Source organism: Hyla sarda, chromosome 3 (genome assembly GCF_029499605.1).
Source record: "Hyla sarda isolate aHylSar1 chromosome 3, aHylSar1.hap1, whole genome shotgun sequence".
Taxonomy (NCBI): Eukaryota; Metazoa; Chordata; class Amphibia; order Anura; family Hylidae; genus Hyla; species Hyla sarda.
The window spans coordinates 180,912,609-180,933,770 of NC_079191.1; the positions used below are offsets into that span (position 1 = coordinate 180,912,609).

The 21,162-nt window shown below is 41.1% G+C and overlaps 1 protein-coding gene across 2 annotated transcripts in view; it reads right to left on the reverse strand.

Annotated features, from left to right (window-relative positions):
• Window positions 1-8,257: 8,257 nt before the first annotated feature.
• Window positions 8,258-21,162, reverse strand: part of EPHB3 (EPH receptor B3) — a 44,437-nt gene continuing 31,532 nt past the window's right edge. Inside the window, exons 5-16 of one of the 2 annotated variants that reach the window (XM_056565673.1) lie at window positions 20,204-20,533; window positions 19,920-20,044; window positions 19,453-19,615; window positions 18,533-18,638; window positions 16,849-16,901; window positions 14,378-14,500; window positions 13,940-14,187; window positions 12,180-12,395; window positions 10,308-10,457; window positions 9,971-10,164; window positions 9,577-9,732; window positions 8,258-9,473 (exon numbers count right to left, since the gene is read on the reverse strand). In XM_056565673.1, coding sequence (XP_056421648.1) covers window positions 9,365-9,473; window positions 9,577-9,732; window positions 9,971-10,164; window positions 10,308-10,457; window positions 12,180-12,395; window positions 13,940-14,187; window positions 14,378-14,500; window positions 16,849-16,901; window positions 18,533-18,638; window positions 19,453-19,615; window positions 19,920-20,044; window positions 20,204-20,533 — 1,973 coding nt within the window. In that variant the 3' untranslated portion in view covers window positions 8,258-9,364. Of the gene's footprint in view, window positions 9,474-9,576; window positions 9,733-9,970; window positions 10,165-10,307; window positions 10,458-12,179; window positions 12,396-13,939; window positions 14,188-14,377; window positions 14,501-16,848; window positions 16,905-18,532; window positions 18,639-19,452; window positions 19,616-19,919; window positions 20,045-20,203; window positions 20,534-21,162 lie in introns of both variants that reach the window. The other variant, XM_056565672.1, reaches the window with a different exon arrangement.

A 21,162-nucleotide genomic window follows, 5' to 3' on the forward strand; every position in this document is an offset into this window, starting at 1 on the left:
CTTCATGATCAAATCTGCAGCTCGAAAACCCCCGTGGATTAAGTACATGTGAAAGTATCCTATGGATACACAAGCTGCGGATCCTATGCAGATCTCCTGCAACCGATTTGCAGCAGTTCTTATGCTGGTAAATCAATAATAACATTTGCAGCATATATTGTATGTGTGACCATACCCTATAAGTAACCAGTCTGAATTGGGTTGCAGGCATACATTATTTGTAAAGTACAGCATAGGGAAGTGTAATACATGGCCAGTGTATAATCCAAATTCAGTCTCTAGAACTTCTATGGGTAGAATGTACCCCATGAGCTTAATTCTCATTCTAAGCACACAGCTTCAGATAAAGGTGGCTGTCCCTAGTTAGCAATGGTGTGACATTGTAAGTGACAGGGCAGGTTTTCACATTAGACTGGGACCGCATTTAATCACAATAAATTATGCATCGATGATCCATAACTTCTCTTTACTACGCCTCTCTGCATTTCTGCTTTTACACAGCTGATGCGGCAGCTGTCTCCGAATCCGAGCTGTAAGCCCTCAACTGTTCTAATTCAAAAGGAGAAAAGGCAAACAGTGAGAGGAATTGTCCTGGGTAACCACCACATTTGCTAAAACTGCTAATTGAAGCAGCGAATTAGTGACAGATTAACTCCACAGATCCAGCTTTTGTTGCTTTTCTTCTTATCTAATCCTAGTTAGTTTAGGAATATCACATGATCTACAGGCTTATTATGACAGGAGCCAAGTCGTCCTGTGAAACATTCCATGCATGAAGCGGTACCCCCAAGTGTGCCCATAACAGGATATCCACACCCTAAACTGCTGGTGAAAAAACACCCACAAAAATAAAATAGTTTCCATTGACAAACACAAAGCATTGCTGCCAGTGAGAACACTGAACATTAATCTGAGCCTACAGATAACAATAAAATTGTAATATGTTCATGAGCAGGACAATAAATAACTAAGACCAATAATAAGACCAATCTGCCTTACATTTTCTTCTATACACAATGCCATCACCATAAGTACTGTTAAAGGGGTACTACCGTGCTGACAACTTATCCCCTATCTAAAGGATAGGGGATAAGTTGCCTGATCGCGTGGGGTCCCGCCGCTGGGGACCCCCACGATCTCGCACGCAGCACCCCGCTCTCATCAGGCCCTGGAGCGAACATCCGCTCCGGGTCTGATGACGGGGCTGGTGATCGTGACGTCATAGCTCCACCCCTCAATGCAAGTCTATGGCAGGGGGCGAGACAGCTGTCTCGCCCCCTGCCATAGACTTACATTGAGGGAGCGGAGCCGTGACGTCACGATAGTCCGGCCACGTGATCGGCAGTCACCAGACCCGGAGCGATGGCCACCCCGGGGCCTGATGAGAGCGGGACGCTGCGTGCGAGATCGCGGGGGTCCCCAGCGGCGGGACCCCATGCGATCAGGCAACTTATCCCCTATCCTTTAGATAGGGGGATAAGTTGTCAGCACGGTAGTACCCCTTTAAGTAAATGAAATCTATCCTTTAGGCTAGGTTCAGACTACGGAATCTCCAGACAGAAAATTTCCGCCCGGAGATTCCGAGTGCAGCCAGCACCGACTGAATCAGTCGGCGCTAGGACCGCGCGGACACTGCAGTCTCCAATAGACTGCAATGTGTTCCGCGCGGATTTCCGTCTGAAGAAAGAGCAACGCCTTTCTTCAGGCGGAAACTTCTAAGCGGATTTTCAAAGCGGATTTTCCGCTTCACAAATTCCCGAAGTGTGAATTTGTGAACGGAAAATCATTCACTACACAAGACATTTTAGAAAGCGGAATTTCCGCCTGCAATTTCAAAGCAAAATTGCAGGCGGAAATTCCGTAGTCTGAACCTAGCCTTACTTGTTCTGCCTGAAAGCATCTAGTAGATGCTGTTTATCTTAAACAAACATACATTTTGTCAACTATACCTGTAACTATGTGGTTCCATTGACGTTTTAAAAGATGAGACCTAAACAAGCTTCAGTTTTTCTTCTGATTTTCTATGCTTATATGTTTTTACATAGTAATACTAACCAATGTAATTATTACTAGCATAAGTCAAACTCATGAAATAAATTAATGTTTGTTATATTTAAAAAAGTGGTTGGTCCAAGCACAAACACTGCAAAGAAAGTTGGAAGCCCAGCTGGAACTAAACTCGACACTGCAAGTGCGGCAGTACCAGGTGGAGGATGACACAATTCAGCTCGCTCTTTTCAGCCGATTCTTCCCTTTTATCTAACGAATAATAGATAATTAGGAGTAGGGAATTTGCATTCTCTTATTCACATAGAAAAAAGGTGGAGGACTTGCTAACAACCCCTCCCCAAAGACAGTTGGCAAAGAAAGGATATCAGTTCCTTCAGAGTAACAACTAACAGTACAACTTTCACAAAAAAAGCCTAGTGTGCCACGCTGTGAATTTCATCAAATAAAAAAAAATTAAAATTAGGTTTTAACAGTGTAAACCATGTGGCCAATAGCAGCAGTTTGCTGTAAATCGTGTGGCCAATAGCAGCAGTTTGCTGTAAATCGTGTGGCGCTTTGCTGTTCTGTACATACCAATGAGTGTTAATCCAACCTAACAATCAAGTTAGAAAATACAAAGAGGACACAACTGTGCAATATCTTGATTGTGTAAATAAAAAGCTCTGGTAGCAGTTCACTATTTCTGTCAGTCTCTGAAAGCAAAATATTGTCAAAATGTCAACAAGTGCGGCACTATAAGGCTGCTTTCACACTGTGAAATTGTTCCGGTTAGGAACTTCCGTCACCAGTTCCGTCACTATATCGGCGAAACCCGGCCGTTACAAAACCCCTGCAGCTGTATATGCCCGTAATTCATTACGGGCGTTATACAGTGACGGGACATCATGGCGGAAAAATTACTGCATGCAGTAATTTTTCCGCCACGATGTCCCTTCACTGTATATCGCTCGTAATGAATTACGGGCATATACAGCTGCAAACGGGCAGTTACAAAACCCCATAGGCTGCAATGCAATTTAGTCACGGCCATCAGGGGTTTTGTAACGGCCGGGTTTCGCCGATATAGTGACGGAACTGGTGACGGAAGTTCCTAAACGGAACTATTTCACAGTGTGAAAGCAGCCTAACATCAAAATAGGAAATGATGAAAAACATACTTGCTGCCACAATGCAGGATTAAAATGGCAAAATAAATTTGGGCTAGTGTTACATGGAACTATAAGAATTCGAAAAACCAGCTCAACAACAAAATGTATAAAATATATTTGCCCATCCATTATAGGTCACATAATACAAAGAGGAGGAATGATTTTGCTCAAGTTCTCAGACTTAAAAAAAAATAAAAAATAAAAATAAATAAATAAAACTGCTTGTAAATTATACCACAAAAAAAGCTTGAAGTCAGCACTGAATCAGTCTGTTGTGCAAGTGGTCAGCTGGATTGCCAATCTGGAGACAATAGAAAAGAAGGAAAAGGCCAAAGCAGGAGACTCCAGTGTCTTGTGCAAAAAAAAAAGCTTTAAGGCTTTATTGGTTCCCAGAAAGAAAAAGAAAAATAAACATGCAATGTTTCGTCTACGTTACCATTATCATTGACATTATATACATGGTAAACAGTCTGTCAGCTGCAATTCGTAGGACAAGGAGATACATGGTTCCATTTATATAGCTGTCTGCGCATCCATAACCTAGAAAAAAAATGCTTTAATTCTCTGGTGCAAAGAGTGAGAAAGGCATTTCCAAGCCCCTGACGTGCGAAGGTTTGGAACTCCGTCTTGCTTCCACTCCCATCCCTGTTCCTCCTTGATTGACAGTTAGCTGGAAGCAGAGCAGTGTTTCCTGCACTGTGCTTCCATTTGGAAACAGGGCTCGACTTTCAGCTGTCCATCAAGCAGGAACAGGAGGCAGAGCAAGGAGCCATTCCAAACCTTAGCACATCAGGGGCTTGGGAATGCCGCTTTGCATCAGAGAATAAAAGCATTTTTAACCCATATGAAAGGTATCATGTGTCTTCTTGCAGTCCTTTTTAACAGTGTCAGCAGTCTGGAACGTGAATTGCAGCTGATGACAGATTCCCATTAATACACCTTAAAAGGAAGCCGGTCATACACCTAAGGACTCACCTATTGCTACAAGTTTAAGAATGAGAAGGAGATATGCTGCTGATTTGTATCAAAGCATCTTGCAGCAGCCATGCTTTATGTAAAATAGTGGACACAGGGTTGTTTAGAACGACTATTTCCCCTCATATAAAGGAGTGAAACAGCTATACTTAATATAACATTTTGAGCATGAATTCTGTTTTGACGTAATATTTCATCCAATACCTAAATGAGTGACTAACCCAATTAGAGCAACTCCTACTCATAAGTGAACTCTGTGCCAATGCCCCTGCTGTCTCTGGGAATACTGTGGGTAGCCACATATGTTATTTGCGGTGTGTAAACAGATAACACGTGTGATACCAGGCCACATGGTTCTCTAGAGCAGGAGATGTCCTCCACTGATCGTAAGGGACCCCGACTCTCTATGACATCTGTATGTTTAATAGAAAATATGGAAAGTTGTACAAATTACAAAACCCACATTAAAGTAGAAAGTATGAGCAACTACAAATATTTATACAGAAGAGATGGGTCAGCACAATCTCTTTGTATAAAGCTGTGCAAACGTTATTCACATCTCCTTAAAACAAGGATACACACTGATTAAAAGTCATCAGTCATGTGGAAGTGAATTCCACCTGGTGTCTTTTGGACCTTTTTAAACAAACCCGTCCATGCCATACATGATGTATTTTGGACCTTTTAATCTGTAGGTATACAGTGACCCCCCCGACCTACGATGGCCCTGACATACGATCATTTCAACATACGATGGCCTCTCAGAGGCCATCGCATGTTGAAGGCAGCATCAACATACGATGCTTTAGTATGTCGGGGCCATCGCATAAACGGCTATCCGGCAGCGCAGACTGCTTCATCTGCCACCGGATAGCCGTTTACGGTGCCCCGTGTGGTCCGCTGACAATCACTTACCTGTTCTCGGGGCTCCGGCGCGTCCTCTTCAGGATCCCCTGCGCTCTCCGTCGTCATCACGTCGCTGCACACACCGTCCCGTCATCCAATAGGAGCGGCGTGCATAGCGACGTGATGGCGGCGACTGAGAGCGAGGATGCCGGGGAAGCAGAGGCCTTGCCGGAGCATTGGGGACACCCCGGGGACGCTGCAACAGCAGTGACGGTCCGGAGCGGCGGGGACACGTGAGTATAACCTCCAATACCAGTGGTCTTCAACCTGCGGACGTCCGAGCATACTGGGTGTTGTAGTTTTGCAACATCTGGAGGTCCGCAGGTTGTAGACCACTGTCCTATACTTTACATTGCACGGATCGAATTACCTTACATGGAACGAATTACCATCGTATGTTGAGGGACCACTGTACTTGTTTTTAGAAGATGTGAATAAAGTTTACAAAGTTTCACACAGACCAAACCATCTCTTCTTCTGTATACTGCAATTATCGTCTGGGCCAGGGAAGGTTTGTGGCACTCCACACAAAGAGCAGTGTACCTGAGGAAATGCGCATTGTGTTTACATAGCAACGTGAGGGAACACAGTTTTTTTACTTTGTTGTACAAATATTTATAGTCTCAAGGAACCATATCCTTATTGCCCCCGCAGCATTGATAAGATAGCAAACGAAAAATTGCTTTGTTCAAATACAGCAAGGTCTTAAGACACATGATCAACACAATGTAAAAGTGTTGGAAAGAACCGATTGAGTGATTTTGAAGAGGGTTTCAGGAATTGAAAATGTAGTCGGCAGGGAAACCAGGATACACTAATGATAACACGTTACTAGTAAAGACCGATTTCTGCTGAAGAGGGAGTTCTGTGAAACACTACAACATTAAAATTTAAGAAAGAATGTGTTCTACATCACAGAGCATTACAAATGTCCTAGATACAAGGGGGACACAGGTGTCCTGCAGGGCTGAAGTCAAGCAAAATGTTTTCCCTTCACGCAATACTGGAATCTGCCCCAACAGCTTTCTTGGGGAAATATATCAAAGGAGATGAATCAAGAGGTACTTCAGAAAGAGGATTTGGCTCAGTGATTCCATGTGACTACAGTTTACAAAGAAAAGAAAGATAGAAAAAAAAAGGACACTGGGACACTGATTAGAGCGCCTGAACTAAATCCCAATGTCAGCTCCCCACAACCTTAGGAAACCATGTGTCTCAACCAACAAAAGAGTCTCCGTAAGACAGGAACATTCTTACCCAGAACCTGTATACACTCCAATGAGCAGCTTTGTAACACAAAAAATATTTTCATGGCTTAGTAGGGGGAAAAAAAAAGAAGAAATCTACTAATGAAGAGAGCACAAATCATAATAATAAAGGGGCTGAATGTGATTAGAAAAGCGTGGACGCTTTCATCCACTGTGAAACACCTATCCACAGGTTGTCTGTACCATTGAGGTTTAGTCCCATTCACGTCAATAGAACCGGAGCTGAGATACCGGACAAACTTTGAACTGATCATAACTTTATATCATAGCTGATTCTGGAAGAAAACCGCCAAATTTTTGATCCTGTAAATCTTAAGACATTTGAGGTAACTTAGAATATATAGTGCAATAATGACTTCATTGCTATGAACTTCACTAAGTATGCAAGCCAATAATAAAACATATAGAATTTTTCTTTGCAAAATAAATCATAGCAAAACTACATTCAGTAAAACATAAGAAAGTCCAGAGGAGGGAGAGGCTGCATACCACAAATATATTTTCCCCAGATCTTAAGCAGACCCTACCACTCTGTTTATCGTCCCACTTGCCTACCCTCCATTTAACATCATAACAGTTTTGGCCAGTCTCCCAGCTTTAGTCCTTCACAGTCACTAGACAGCTTTACCTTTTTGGCTGTGGAACCAAGAAACATTCACCTTTTCTAGACAAACATGTCAACCATGCAAGTCTCAAACCTTCTCCTGACAAGAATAATTGAATATAACAGTGTATATGGATGCATGTTTCCAAAGTGCAAAAGCCTGATTTCACTTGCCTTATTCATTGAATGTCATCCAGATTTGAATAAATGTACTGCATGCATTAAACTCAACCTTTTCTGACCTCACACAGTGAGCAGTGAAATCTGTCAGAGCCATGGAAGGCTTCTAGTTATAAGTAGAAAGTGATAGCAGAGAATGTGTCTACGTTACAAAGCACCTGTCCCGGGCACTATGAAGAAAGACATTTACTAAGCAGATCCAATATTCATGACTACACAGCCTATCAATTTACTTGGAGTCATCTTAAGAATATTAGTAGTGAAGTGTTTCAGTGATGTCACTCCTTCCAAGTAATCAGATGCTGTTGTGTTAAAGTTGGTTGAGTACAAAAAATTATTGCAACCTCTACACACATAATGGATGCTTGCTCAATCTAGTCCCACATAATGCAGAGGAGTATGGAAGTCATACTGATCATCCCGATCCTAGCCACTGTATGTCGACAGTGCCCAGCCTCTGCTGCTCACCAGTTGATTCACCACAAGGAATTGCCTAATCAGCCAATAGTCAGCCACATCAGTGACTTTCTTAACTAGTGACTGGCTGAACAGCCACTTCCATGTATAAAGACTAATGTGGTGGGCAGTGGGGAACAGCCATGGTTGGGGGATTGGGCAAGTTACATAGTTAGTATGGTTGAAAAAAGACATACGTCCATCAAGTCCAACCAGGACATTGAAGGGAAGGGTGTAAGGGGATAAGGGAAAGGGATGTAGTTTTATAATTCTGCATAAGCATTAATGTTATTTTGTTCCAGGAATGTATCTAACCTTGTTTTAAAGCTATTAATTGTTCCTGCTGTGACCAGTTCCTGAGGTAGACTGTTCCATAAGTATTTTTGTTGTACTGGCCTGGCCACAAAAAAAAAAAACCTAAATGAGCTGGACAATACCTTTATTATACTTTCTAAAGCTACAATGACAATTCTTTATAATTCTGATTTCTACTGTAGGGTTGGCAGAAAGACAAGAAAATGTATCTTTGTAGACTTTTTCTCAAAACCAAGAAGACACGTACAAGGCACATAGATCCCAGAGAAGGGTGCAAATTTTTCTTTTGGAACTTTATTTTACTACCGCCTACCCCTTTTAATAAAAGAATTAAAAATAAATAAATTATAAAAAAAACACATACCAAATTGTCTTCTACATAAGTCTTTCCTAAGGCAAATGTAGCCAATTTCTTATAGATAGTGGAACAGAAACACACAATGTATTTTCTTAAATAATTTAATTGAAAAAAGTATTTCTTAAAAAAATTATAAAATGTAAAGTTATGATGACATTTTCCATTCTGAACACATCCCCATATCATTGAAAACTTAAGTATACTCACAAAATAGAGAGCATAATATGGTTGCAGGAAGGAGGTGGAAAGAAAAAAAAAACAAAAAACAAAACAAAAAGGATACCCTAGGTTAAGGAACGGTAAGCAGAAACTAAAATATAAGGGAAAAATGGAAGGAATGGGGAGGCATGTGGGTGTGAAGGCGATGGGAAATGCCGGAGAATGTGGGGGGGGGGGGGTTAATAAGCAGGATAACATGACATAAAATAGAAGTGAGCTGCACGGTACTACTTCCTTTATGAGGCACAGGCAGGGATTTTTTTGGTAGACAAACTGGTACCAGGGAGTGTATCATGTTAATAAACAAAATAGATTAATAATTCAATGGCCAATATATCCATCCTTACAGGAACCCACACGGAAAGGTCTACGTACAACCTCACTTCTGTAGATGTACACAGGCACCGTATACTTTTTTTCATGCAGGCATAAAAACTAAAGAGTGGGAGACTTGGGATTATCTGTCATAGATACATACAGAATAAAACAAATAGCTAGCTCTGCAACCCCGCACCTTTATTATAGTCCAAGAGGTTTTGATGCAAGTGGAAGACACTAAAATATATTGCCTTTCTTGTACTCTCATATGTCCCTCTACTTACCCTTAGACTGCTCACAATCATACATATAACATGTACTACATCTAGTTACATTCATTCATTCATCATTCACACAAATTTATTCATGTTGTAAGCATTAACTACAACACAATCTGTCCAGCATACAGCAGCAGATCACAATGACGCGTAAATTATTTGTAAGAAGAGGGCTGAGAGTTCTTTTGTGCAAAAGGAACTGTGACTCCACTCAAAACCCCACCAATACCCATGATCTCTCTCTTGTGCACCCTTGAGCTCCCGTAGAGCCCTATCAAGTCCATATAATTTCTTCAATATGAAGAGCTTTGTCTCAAGGTGTAGTCATGTCACACCTGGACAGGAAGAGTTTGGCTCATCTGCAGCCTCATGTCTTGGACACTATTGAGAAGCTTCTTTTGATGACCAGCTAACGTCACCCCGATACGGAGCAAATCCCTAAAAGGAAAAAATAGCATTAGCAGAAATGCCAAAAACACCAGCTATAGAACATTTTCTGAGCTCAAACCCATTAATTCAAATACCCAGCTCTATTACTTACTCAGCTGTCATCTGAGCCACCAAATGGAAAGAGGTAAATCCAGCACTCATAAAGTTTTCCTGATACTGGCCCATCTTGATTGCCTCCAACCAGTCACCCACAGTGGGAAAAGTCGTATAATCTGGGACTGTACGGTCTAGAAGCTGTTGGGACACACTGATAAAAAGAGAATGATGTAAGAATATGACAGATAAAATTCATTATATATATATATATATATATATATATATATATATATATATATATAGATAGATAGATAGATAGATAGGAGAGAGAGAGAGAGAGTGTATTAAAAGTTCTAGAAAGCAGATCCATGTGCATTGTGAACAAGGATTTAAATAAAAAGCAATAAAAGTGCCACTTTACTATTATAGAATACAGCATGAATACTAACCCTGCTTGTGCGGGACTGGTCACTTTCAGACTGGCTGCATTGCGTATTAACTTGTCCAAAGAACTGACTATCTGTGAGAATTTAGGCCTCAAGTTACGATCACGGAGCCAGCAATCAAGCATGAGCTGATGTAGAGCAGACGGACAATCCATAGGCGGGGGCAGACGATAATCCTGTTCCACAGCATTTATTACCTAAAAAAAAAAAGGGAATATAACCATTAATTCACCAAAAAACCCAACTAAATTTGTCTTCCACTTATACACTACTCAAGGAGAAAAAGGTGTTCAGGTGTGGAAGCGCTGCAGGTAGGAGCTGTCGTCTTTAAAATACTTACATCTTGATTTGACATATCCCAGTATGGTCGTTCGCCATATGACATCACTTCCCACATGACAATGCCATAACTCCAAACATCACTTGCAGATGTAAACTTTCGATAAGATATTGCTTCTGGAGCAGTCCATCGAATAGGTATTTTCCCTCCCTAAGTAGATAAAACATACAGAACACTCAACACTCAACATTTTGCATACTTTAATCACAACTTGTCAGTATATTAAAGCTGTACAAAGTTGGGGTCTCTATTAACCCATAGAAACATAAAATGTGTTGGAAGATCAGAACCATCTGGTCCATCTAGTCTGACCAATATTCTAAATACTAATAGTCCCTGGCCCTATCTTATATGAAGGATAGCCTTATGCCTATCCCATGCAAGCTTTAACTCCTTCACTGTATTTACAGCGACCACTTCTATAGAAAGGCTATTCCATGCATCTACTACTCTTAGTAAAGTAATACTTCCTGATATTCCTATAACCTTTGACCCCTTTTCTTAAAACGATGTCCTTTTGTGGTAGTTTTACTACTTTTAAACATCATCATCATCATATCCCCTCTGTCTCGTCTATTTCCCAAGCTACACTTGTTAAGATCCTTTACCATTTCCTAGTAAATTTTATCCTGCAATCCATGTATTCATGTAGTAACCCATATTTTCATAGCAATTCTTTCCATTCACCAATAATAGCTGTGATCGTGCAGCCTACAAGATCTTGCATCTGTTTTAAAAACCATTATAGTTTTAAGAGACTGATATAATAAAACATTTTAAAAACTTCCCTTTGTATAGCTCACATAAGCTTATTGGGAAGGATGACAAATTGTGATAAGGGACATTTCTAGGGTCTCATTTGACAAGAGGATTTAAAATGTCCCATGCCTAAAATTACATCAATATGCTGTAAGGAGTCTTAAGATGCAGAAGGCATTAAATTCTACGTAGCATTTGTCATTCAGTAAAATGCACACACAAACAGATCAACAAGAGTCAAAATCTTTATTAAAGGTACTTTAGCTGAGAAAGTTAGGGCTGGCACTATTGCTCTGATGGGGGCTAGAAAGGGTTCACTAGACTTCAAGATCCAAGCTGTGGATCTTGAGAAAGTGGGCAAGACCGCGAAAGGAGTGCCGCCTCGCCTCTGTTGCTTAGTTGGCGTTCTGCCGACCGCACCTCCCCACCACTGCAGAGAGTATGAATGGACATTACAGTCAATAAAGAAGTTTGCATTGTATTATTCTAATTGTTACACATCCCCACCGTCTATCTGGTGTAGGATGCCATTGTGGCACTTGTAGTCCGCTGCAGGCATCCTCCATTAAATGCAGTTTTATGCTGGGGATCGCCCCAAGCAACGGACTACGAGGGCAGGATCTGCTCCCCCAGTATAAATGCAAAACCGCATTTGGGGTTGAGCACCTCCAGCCATTTGAGACCACGTTTTTGTTGTTGTTCAATAAAGAAGTTTGACCTGCCGCTGGGTGCATGCATTCTTATGTCTTTTTATCCATGATTGTGATCTTTATTAAAGGGATATTCCCACAATTAACATTGATGGAATTTTGATTAGATGTCATTAATGTCTTATTAGTGGCGGACCACCTCCCCCGCAAACCAAACAAAGAAAAGAATGAGAAGGGTGCTTTTAGTGCACAGTTTCCGAATTTTAGCAAATCCTTAATCACTTAAATGTAACAAAGTTGCAATTCCTGTAGAGCTGCTATTTTACAAACAGAAAAGGATGGGGCTGTGAGACTCTTCTATTAAAGGTGCTAGGCGGGATGGGGTGATCAACACAAATTAAACAATTTTTTATGGCATTTTAAATCACTATGCCATCAGCGTGTAGTGGATAAAAAGGCTTACCAAAGAGCTGGTATAAGTGGGGTCAGATCGGCTGTTCTCCAGGAATCTTGACAGACCAAAGTCAGAGACCTTACAGACAAGGTTGCTGTTCACCAAAATGTTACGAGCAGCAAGATCACGATGAACATAGTTCATTTCCGACAAATACTTCATGCCTGATGCAATACCCCGTAGTATTCCTACAAGCTGGATTACTGTGAATTGTCCATCGTTCATCTGGAGGGAATTTAAGAATAAAAATATTTAAGTAAAAATACAACGCCCAACCTAAAAGTAATTTGGTTTATAGGTAAAAGGTCTGCTGATACTATTCACAAAATAACTATTCAGAAACGTATCAGCAGAAGATAAAGCTGTGAATGAGAGGGAGGTTTTCTTTTTCCTTAAAAGAACAATAGTTTCCATTCATGTTCAGGGCAAATAAAAATAAAAAAAAATAAAAAAACAGGCATCCTAAATGGAGAACTGCCACCTGCTGCAGCAACATGTATTTTTATTCCTAACTTATTCAGGATCATTTGAAAGATACTTTAGTAGAAATAGCTAAAAAATGGTTCTTGGAAGACATTCTGCATGGATTACAGTCTACATAGGAAGTGAACCAAAGCTGGAGAACACTGATGGCAAAACAAGTATTCAAAAGTCAAATATGTGTGATGCATATGGTGACTAACAGTGTATTGTTTGGCGGAATTATGAGCTTAGATCTAGGGATTATTTGGTCTCCTAAATCAAGTGCTGTATCCCACCTTGTTTTTTTCCTTTGTAAAAGGAAACGCATATAGCATAAGTGAGGCTGCCATTGATTCAGATACACATTGGACTTTATTTTAATACATAAAGAATAACTCCATCAGATCAGTGTATGTAGTCCTGCAGTGCAAAAAAAATAAATCTAATGTTCTTGATGCACATGTGATGAACACAATAGGACAGGTATCTGACCGCATATTTCAGGGCATAGCAAATGAGAATGTGAAGGTGTGATGTGCATACGGCAAACCACCTAGTGAGCCTTCCCTAGTGAACGTTGCCTCCACATGTCTCACTTGGTGACTGAACCTCATTATGTGTCTGTGGTAGGTAAATTAGCATGCAATTATTATTTACACCATTAGTTTTCTTCTTTATCTTTACTTTAAGAACAGATGGCCAGCGTGGAAATACAGATAAACCTTTATTGAGTAAAATCGGAAACACAGGAACGGGAGAACATGACGCGTTTCAGGCGTGTACCGCCCTTAAGGGCGGTACACGCCTGAAACGCGTCATGTTCTCCCGTTCCTGTGTTTCCGATTTTACTCAATAAAGGATTATTTGCATGTTCCACACTGACCATCTGTTCTTATCTCCATTGTTTGGTGTAGCCATACGCCTGCCGTGCTGTGGAAAGGACGCCTGTCCGGTGAGCTGATCTACCTGTCTCCTCCTATCTTTACTTTAGGAACAATGCAAAAGCAAAAAGGAAAATGTACATTAGATTGGAGAGTTGAAGGCTACAGACTAACTTAGATCATTGTTTCTTTAAATAATTCCAGACTATGTCACTGAGAAGATTAAAACCACAGTTTACCTTATTGAATTCAGACATGCTATGACTAATGCAAACACAAACTTAAGAGTTTTTCCCACAAAATAAAGAAAACATACTTCTTAAGTCCATCATCTCATAATAAAATGCCTACGTGTCAGCAGTAATAGTGTGTTTTATCAAGTCTGACTAGCAAGTATCTGATCCCCATGAATTACCCCAAACTTACCCTCAGGAAAGAATCAAGTGCCCCATTCTCCATAAACTCTGTTAGGATCATCACTGGACGACTTCTGGTTACAACTCCTTCCAAACGTATAATGTTTGGATGATCGAACTGTCCCATAATACTTGCTTCACCCAAAAAGTCACGTCTTTGTTGTTCCGTATAGCCGGCTTTCAGTGTCTTGATTGCCACCAGCTGTTCTCGGCGTCCTGCCTGCTTCAGTCTTCCCCGGCAAACCTCTCCGAACTCACCTAGCACAGAAGACAAGAAATCAATCTGCCCATTCTTTTCTGCACTGTAACAGATCACATTTCACTAAATACATTCCTGATAAACCCATGTCTGCACTATACACCTATAAATCCCCAATTGTATCATTAAGTGAGAAACAAGAAGCATCTGACTTTTAACAGATAAAATGAATGTGTTCATGAGACAAACCTGCGCCAATCACTTCTTCAATCTTCACACACGAAATGTCAATTTCTTTAGCAAAGTCTCGCACAGCTTCATTAGGATCCTCATAAGTGAATGGATCAATATAGAGCTTCATGCCAGGAACCACTGTGAGAACAAGTAGTATCAAGTATCTTTATCAACTGTGCGCTGCAGCAACCCAAATCTACAAAACCACCCATACAAGGAGACAACCTGAGGGCCAGTTATTCTAAGGACAAGTTAAATGGGTACTGCGTTGCTTAGTGTTTGGAGCAAATTGTCCCGACCGCTGGAGCCAGCACTGGGAGCTCGTGATGTCATAGCCCCACGCCTCATGACAACACTCCCTGCCCCCTCAATGCAATTCTATGGGAGGGGGCGTGACGGCTGTCACGCCCCCTCCCATAGACTTGCATTGAGGGGGCAGGGCTATGACATCATGAGCTCCCAGCGCCAGCTCTAGCGTTTGAGCTGCGGAGTACCCCTTTAATCCAGATTTTAAACAATAAAGAGCAATATATGTATGGACTATGTTCTAAATACTGTAGTGAATAATACAGATAATAGGTTAGAAATAGAAATAAATAATAACAATAGGTTATATTAAGTACATGGAAAAACAGGTAACATAATGAACTACGAAAATCAGACAAATGTGCCAGACAAAATCAATGGCAAATATAGAGGCCGTGGGCTTCACTACCAATAGGTTTGTGAGAACTTTATTAATGGATAAATTCACAGTTTTCCTGTCTAGATCTCAACATATTTATGGTCCAGATTCATCAAACTGTGTGAGAGAAAAAAAAATGAAGTGATTTTTCCACAGCGACCAATCACAGCTCAGCTTTCACTTTACCAGAGTTCATAAGCTGAGCTGTGATTGGTTTCTGTGAGAAAATCTAAATTTTTTCTCTCACAGTTTCATAAATCTGGGCCTATATATAACGTGTACAAACTTACATTCAATTTGGAAACAAGAATGTTAAAACCAGGGCTAAAAGAATTAAACTAATGGTAGGGCAATAATACACGACCATTTAACTTGCCAAGTGTGAACTGGTTGTATTAGGCCAGAGTCTTGTAATAGTAATGGGTACAGTAACTTTATTACTCCTATTAGATACATGGGGTTCTAATAATTAGTATTATGTTATGGGAAGAGTATAATAGATCCATGTAGTGCAGTGTGTGTGAATGCAGTGTTACCCAAGTTGCAAACACGTGTATAGTTAATCGGGCTTCATGTGGAACACCAAGTATAATAGGAAAACCAGCAACATGACTGGTAACCCATAAGTAATGCAGGCAGGGAGGAAGCAGAAATTGCAACCCTTAATGAGAAAATCCCTTACACAATACAAGAGGTGTGGGCACAGAGAGAAGGGAGGGGTGTAACCATTCAAGGGGAGGAGGTATGTATGGACAATAGGTCAATAATGTCATTTATCAAAGACCAAATTACTGTGGGAGCCACAAGCCATTGACAACTTCCAATTAATGTAATGAGGGGTGGGCTGTCACTTGGAAACAACCAAAACGTTAACACTGTTTAATGGACCACTAATTCTAACAGATAGATAAGCCCAATAAAAAGCTACTACAAATTACAACAAAGAATGTTTTTCCTCAAATGTACTTGAGGCTTTATGTCTACTCAGGGACACTGCAGGTAGTGTTCTAAATTTCCTTGAAGCGGTCAACAACTGACAGATAGTCCTCTGCGGTATGATAAATGTGAATACAATGCCAAGCATGTAAAATAAATGCAGTGCAAAAAATGGCAAATTGTCCCTATTACACAGGATCTGAGTCTGTATCCATTGGTGGCCAGAATGATCAACCACTTTAGTTCCTGCTTGTTGTGCCAGAAACACAATCAGTTCTTATGAGATGTAAGTAGTGATAAATGCAGGGTATTATGTTATTTTATTTTTTTACAAAATAGTGTCTCGCAGTACAAAAGAAAAAATAACATCCCATTTATAAATAACGTAAAAAGGGGCACAGGGACACGCGGACGTTTACCATAGACACAAATTAAAGGACAGCCTCAGGATTGTAACAAGCATGGTGAAATACGGCCGGCGAGAAATAGTGTTAACAAGTGCCAATTAGTGCTGAACACCACAGGACATTAATTACAAATCGCCAAGCAATGCACAGTGAGAAGAGACATAATGTGCAGCCACCCAGAACAAGCAAGTCAGCTGTAACTACCAGAAGAAAGGTCATCAAATGCTAGAACCAGTCACAATAACTGAGCCTCATAAATGGCACAAACAGGAGAGAGATGATATAAAATCACGGGTTAATAAGAGGGCAGGGACAATTCATCTTGTAAGACAACGAGACATCCATCCAAGCTGAGAATACTAAAACCGAATGACCACAGGCAATACAAAGAAAAAGATCATCACTAAGGGAAAATCACAGACCATCAGTAATCTATGCCAACTCTAAACCATACTCACTGTATTGCTGCAGTTTCTCTGTGTACTCAGATTCAGGGTCATTCCTCTGTTTTCTGCTAAACAAAAATAACAAATAGTCAGTCAAAACTCTTTATACTTAGTTGCCCTAATAACAAATGTTATAAGCTTGTTTACACATAATAGTCTATGTTCCCATCTGTAGTTCAGAATTTCATAGCAAAATATAGAATAATTAGCTCTTAAAGGAGAACTCCAGAATATAAAAATTGGCCCCCATACTGCCGGCAGTCAAAAACTAAAGATGTATATACCTTCCTTCGCTCCCCCGGGGCCTCCGGTAACCGGCTCCGGTCTCCGCCGCGATCCTCTTCCTGGTTGCCGGTGGTCGGCGAGTCATACTGCGCTCAGCCAATCACCGGCCGCAGTGAAGTCCCGACTCATCCGGCTATAGGCTAAGCGGCAGTGTGACGTTTTCGGCCCCGGCAGCAGGTGACTATGTAGTGAAGAATTTTGTGTCTTGAAGCGTTCTCACACTGCCACTCAGCCTATTGCTGGCCGAGTCAGGACTTCACTGCGGCCGGTGATTGACTGAGCGCAGTATGACTCGCCGACCACCAGCAACCAGGAAGAGGATCGCGGCAGAGGCCCCGGGGTATGGAGGACAATTTTTATATTCTGGAGTTCTCCTTTAAAGGGAATATGTCATCAGCATCACCCGCACTAACCTATTGATATAGGCTTGTAGTGTGGGTGACACGGATGGCAATCTTACTTACAGTTTGCTGATGCATGGCTTCTCTCCGCTGTTATTCCCATTTTTCTTCTTATGCAAATTAGGTGGCTTGGGGCACGTGGGGCATTCCCAAGCCCTGAGTGTACAGTGACGTCTGGCCTGGTTTTTCAGAGTAAACACCCTCCTCCCCGTGCTAATCCTCCTTCTCTGTGAAATCTCTCTCGTTAGCAGAGACATTTCACTTCATATCGCTTGTGGCCGCGGCTATGCACATGCAATCGTCACTGACAAGAGACAATGTGAAACTCTCTGCTTACAAGAGAGATTTCACAGGAGAGGACAGAACTTTACTCCAAAGTCCCAGGCCAGACGTCACGATGCACTTGAGGCTTGGGAACGCCCCACGTGCACCCAGCCACTCTATTTGCATAATAAGAAAACTGGAACAACAAAGGAAAGAAGCCAGGCCTACACTACAAATCTATACCAATAGGTTAGTGCGGGTGATGCTGATAACAGATTCCCTTTAATTAAAAAAAGCGAGGCACACAGGCCAGAAACATGAACATGTGAACAAGACCTTGCCAATTAAAAGGAAACCTGTCACTAGTGCTTCCTGCTTCCCAAAACTTTGGAATTATCATAATTTCAGCCAGGAACAGGGCTCCAAGTTATGAGAGCCATCTTTAGCAGCTTCTCCCTGTCACACAGGCCAAGAAATCTCTTCCTTTCTACTAAGCAAGTTCAATGGGGCAAGGAGAAGCCACCACGGTCCACCCAGATGACTAGGATCCCTGTTTCCGGCTGAGGTGATAACTATGACACCTATAAAATGACGCAACTATTCAGAATGATTTCTACAACATGGTGACAGGTTTCCTTTAAGTCCAGCCACACCCAATTTACAAAGGCTTTAATAAATAAATTATATTTATATTTTTTTATACACCTTATGACCCCACCAAGTTTCTACCTCAGCACACAACTCACCTGAAACAAACTATTACAATAACGACCACTGCTATTATAAAAATGAGCCCAGCTGTCACAGAGCCAACAACCATCGGGACCTTCTCCTGTAGACTGCTCCGATCCCCTGTGGGGGAAACATGGAAGGAAACAAGGAGGAGGGGAAGTGAGGGGTCAATGGGTACAGGAATATCAAGGAAGTGACGAATCACAAGGACAGTGCTGAATCTGTGGACAAAGGAGGCGCTTGGAGTGAGGGTAAAGGATTGGTAAAGGAGAGGAGAAACACCAAAGGGAGGAGAGCACCTTCCTGTGGAAAATGGTTAAGGCCAGCAGATTCGGGGCTAGAAGTAAATAGAATCTGAACTATGGCAGATCAGTATAAAATCAGTACAATTTGAGATTGAATGACTTGTGTGTATGTATGTATGTGTGTATATATATATATATATATATATATATATATATATATATTCAGATTGTCTTTTCTCTACTTGCATAATGCTGGGGAGCCTGCAGAGCAACCTGTCAAGTATAACTTTCCCTTGGCTTGTTGCAACTGGCAGTAGCCTAAGTGTTGCCATAAATGTAACATACTGACATGTACATGCCCCCAGTGAGTTAGTCTGGATTACTATGAAGGCGTACCTGCATAGTAAACACAGTGTCAGGCAGCTAGGATATAAATCTTCAGGATGGAGAAGATGTTGACAAGTGAGATTGTAATAGTGGATGTTAAAGGAAAGAAATGGGAATAAAATAGTAATAAACTTATAGTGAACTTAGTAGTGAGGCATAGAAAAACAACTCAAGACAAGGTGTGAGGTGGGGGTAAATCTATGGCTCAAAAAGATTTGTTAATAGGGTTAGGGAGGATTCATTTGTGCTTTAGGAAAAGAAGAGATCGAAAAGAATAGATTTAAGAGAAGGTATTTACGCACCATCTACAGCTACTGTCAGGAACTCCCGTGGATCGCTGTATGCACCATATCCAGCTACTGTACGAGCACGAACTTGTACCACATATGTACTGTCTGAAATCAAGCCCTCCAAACGCACACTTGTGCGCTGACTGGTCACTGTGTTTCCAGCACCACTAAGACCCTGATGATAACACAAAAAAAAAAATACTTCATCAAGATAAATGGACAACAAGAACATCAATCTACATTTAACTAGCAGCCTATGAAGTTGCTTATGTGTGTACACAGGATAGAGAAATTAGATCTGTAGCAACACTGCAAATAAGATCCCTGGTCTCAAATTTGGACACAAGATTTCATGGTATACTATGGTAATAGGTAAATGTACAATAGTAAAACATATATTTTTTTTAACCACATTTATTATTTTACAGAAAAAGCTAGAAGATGAGAAAATAAAAAGAGTTGAAGGAATGGTCACTCACCTTTGCATAATATCTTATCTCATAATCCAAAATGATGCCATTGGGACTCTCTGGGGGAGCCCAGGACAACATGAGAGAATTTGCGGAACTGCCATGAGACTGTACAATAGGAACAGCTGAAGGAGCTGGAAGGAAAGCGTACCGTCAGTTTCAAGTTATTCAATCCCTTTCCTGACTTTTTCTATGTAATGTTCGTGCACACCCTATAATTTCATCACTAGTTGTGATAACCCTGTTATTTTATCATGTTCACGGCTTCACATCAAAACATTTACGATACTTACCAGCTTGGTTGGTTGTTATATTCACAGAATAATAATTTGGAGGGTGGGGGTTCTTGCTTGACACTCCATTAACTGCCTGTATTTCAAAACTGTACTTTGTGTGAGCCTGGAGATGACTGACTGAGACAAGTCGCTGGGTAACTCCAAGCTGGCGTGGCCAAAACTGAACGTTATCATCACAACGAGAACATATCCGTTCTGAGCACTTCTTACAGATCACATTATAGGATATATCTTCCCGGCCACCTAAGTTTGCAGGTTCTCCCCACTCTAGGACAACAGATGTCTCATTCACATTTGAAATCACATTTTGTGGTGCAGAAGGCACAGCTGAAAGCAAAAAATGAAAGCATTGGTAAGTCCACCCCAATTCATTTCTGACAACACTACATAATATGGAGAACTGTATAAGAAATCATGCTTTCTTTTTATCTACATCGTAGACCCCCATTTTTTTAAGAAAATAGATATAATAGTCTAAACACCATGGGGAAGATTTATCAGAACTGGTGGTTCTTTTTATTGCCTCCTCCATTATTTAGAATTCCATAGACCGGGATGCTACAGCCAGCTATTGCCATCCAAATAAGTTCCCTATCACTAGTCTGGCTTATTTTCTGTGTATCTACACAATTTGCACGGCGTTCTTCAATTTACACATTTTAAATGAAAAACTGTTTTAAAAAAGCAACAGCTCTTTGTCACAACTTGGACAATTTCCCCCCAGATTATTATTATACCAGGGAGATAATAAAACATTAAATAACAAACATGTCACCTACTGCCGACCCGATAATCCCCCCCCCCCCCCCCCCCCCCCACCACCACCAATCCTGCTGCTCGGAGCTTCCTTTTCTTAGTCTCAACACATGCCCTCTCTACCCAATAGTGGCCACAGCAGTGACCCGCCTAAGTCACCGACTGTCAGGGCAGAAAACAGGTTACTCCGTACGACAGCC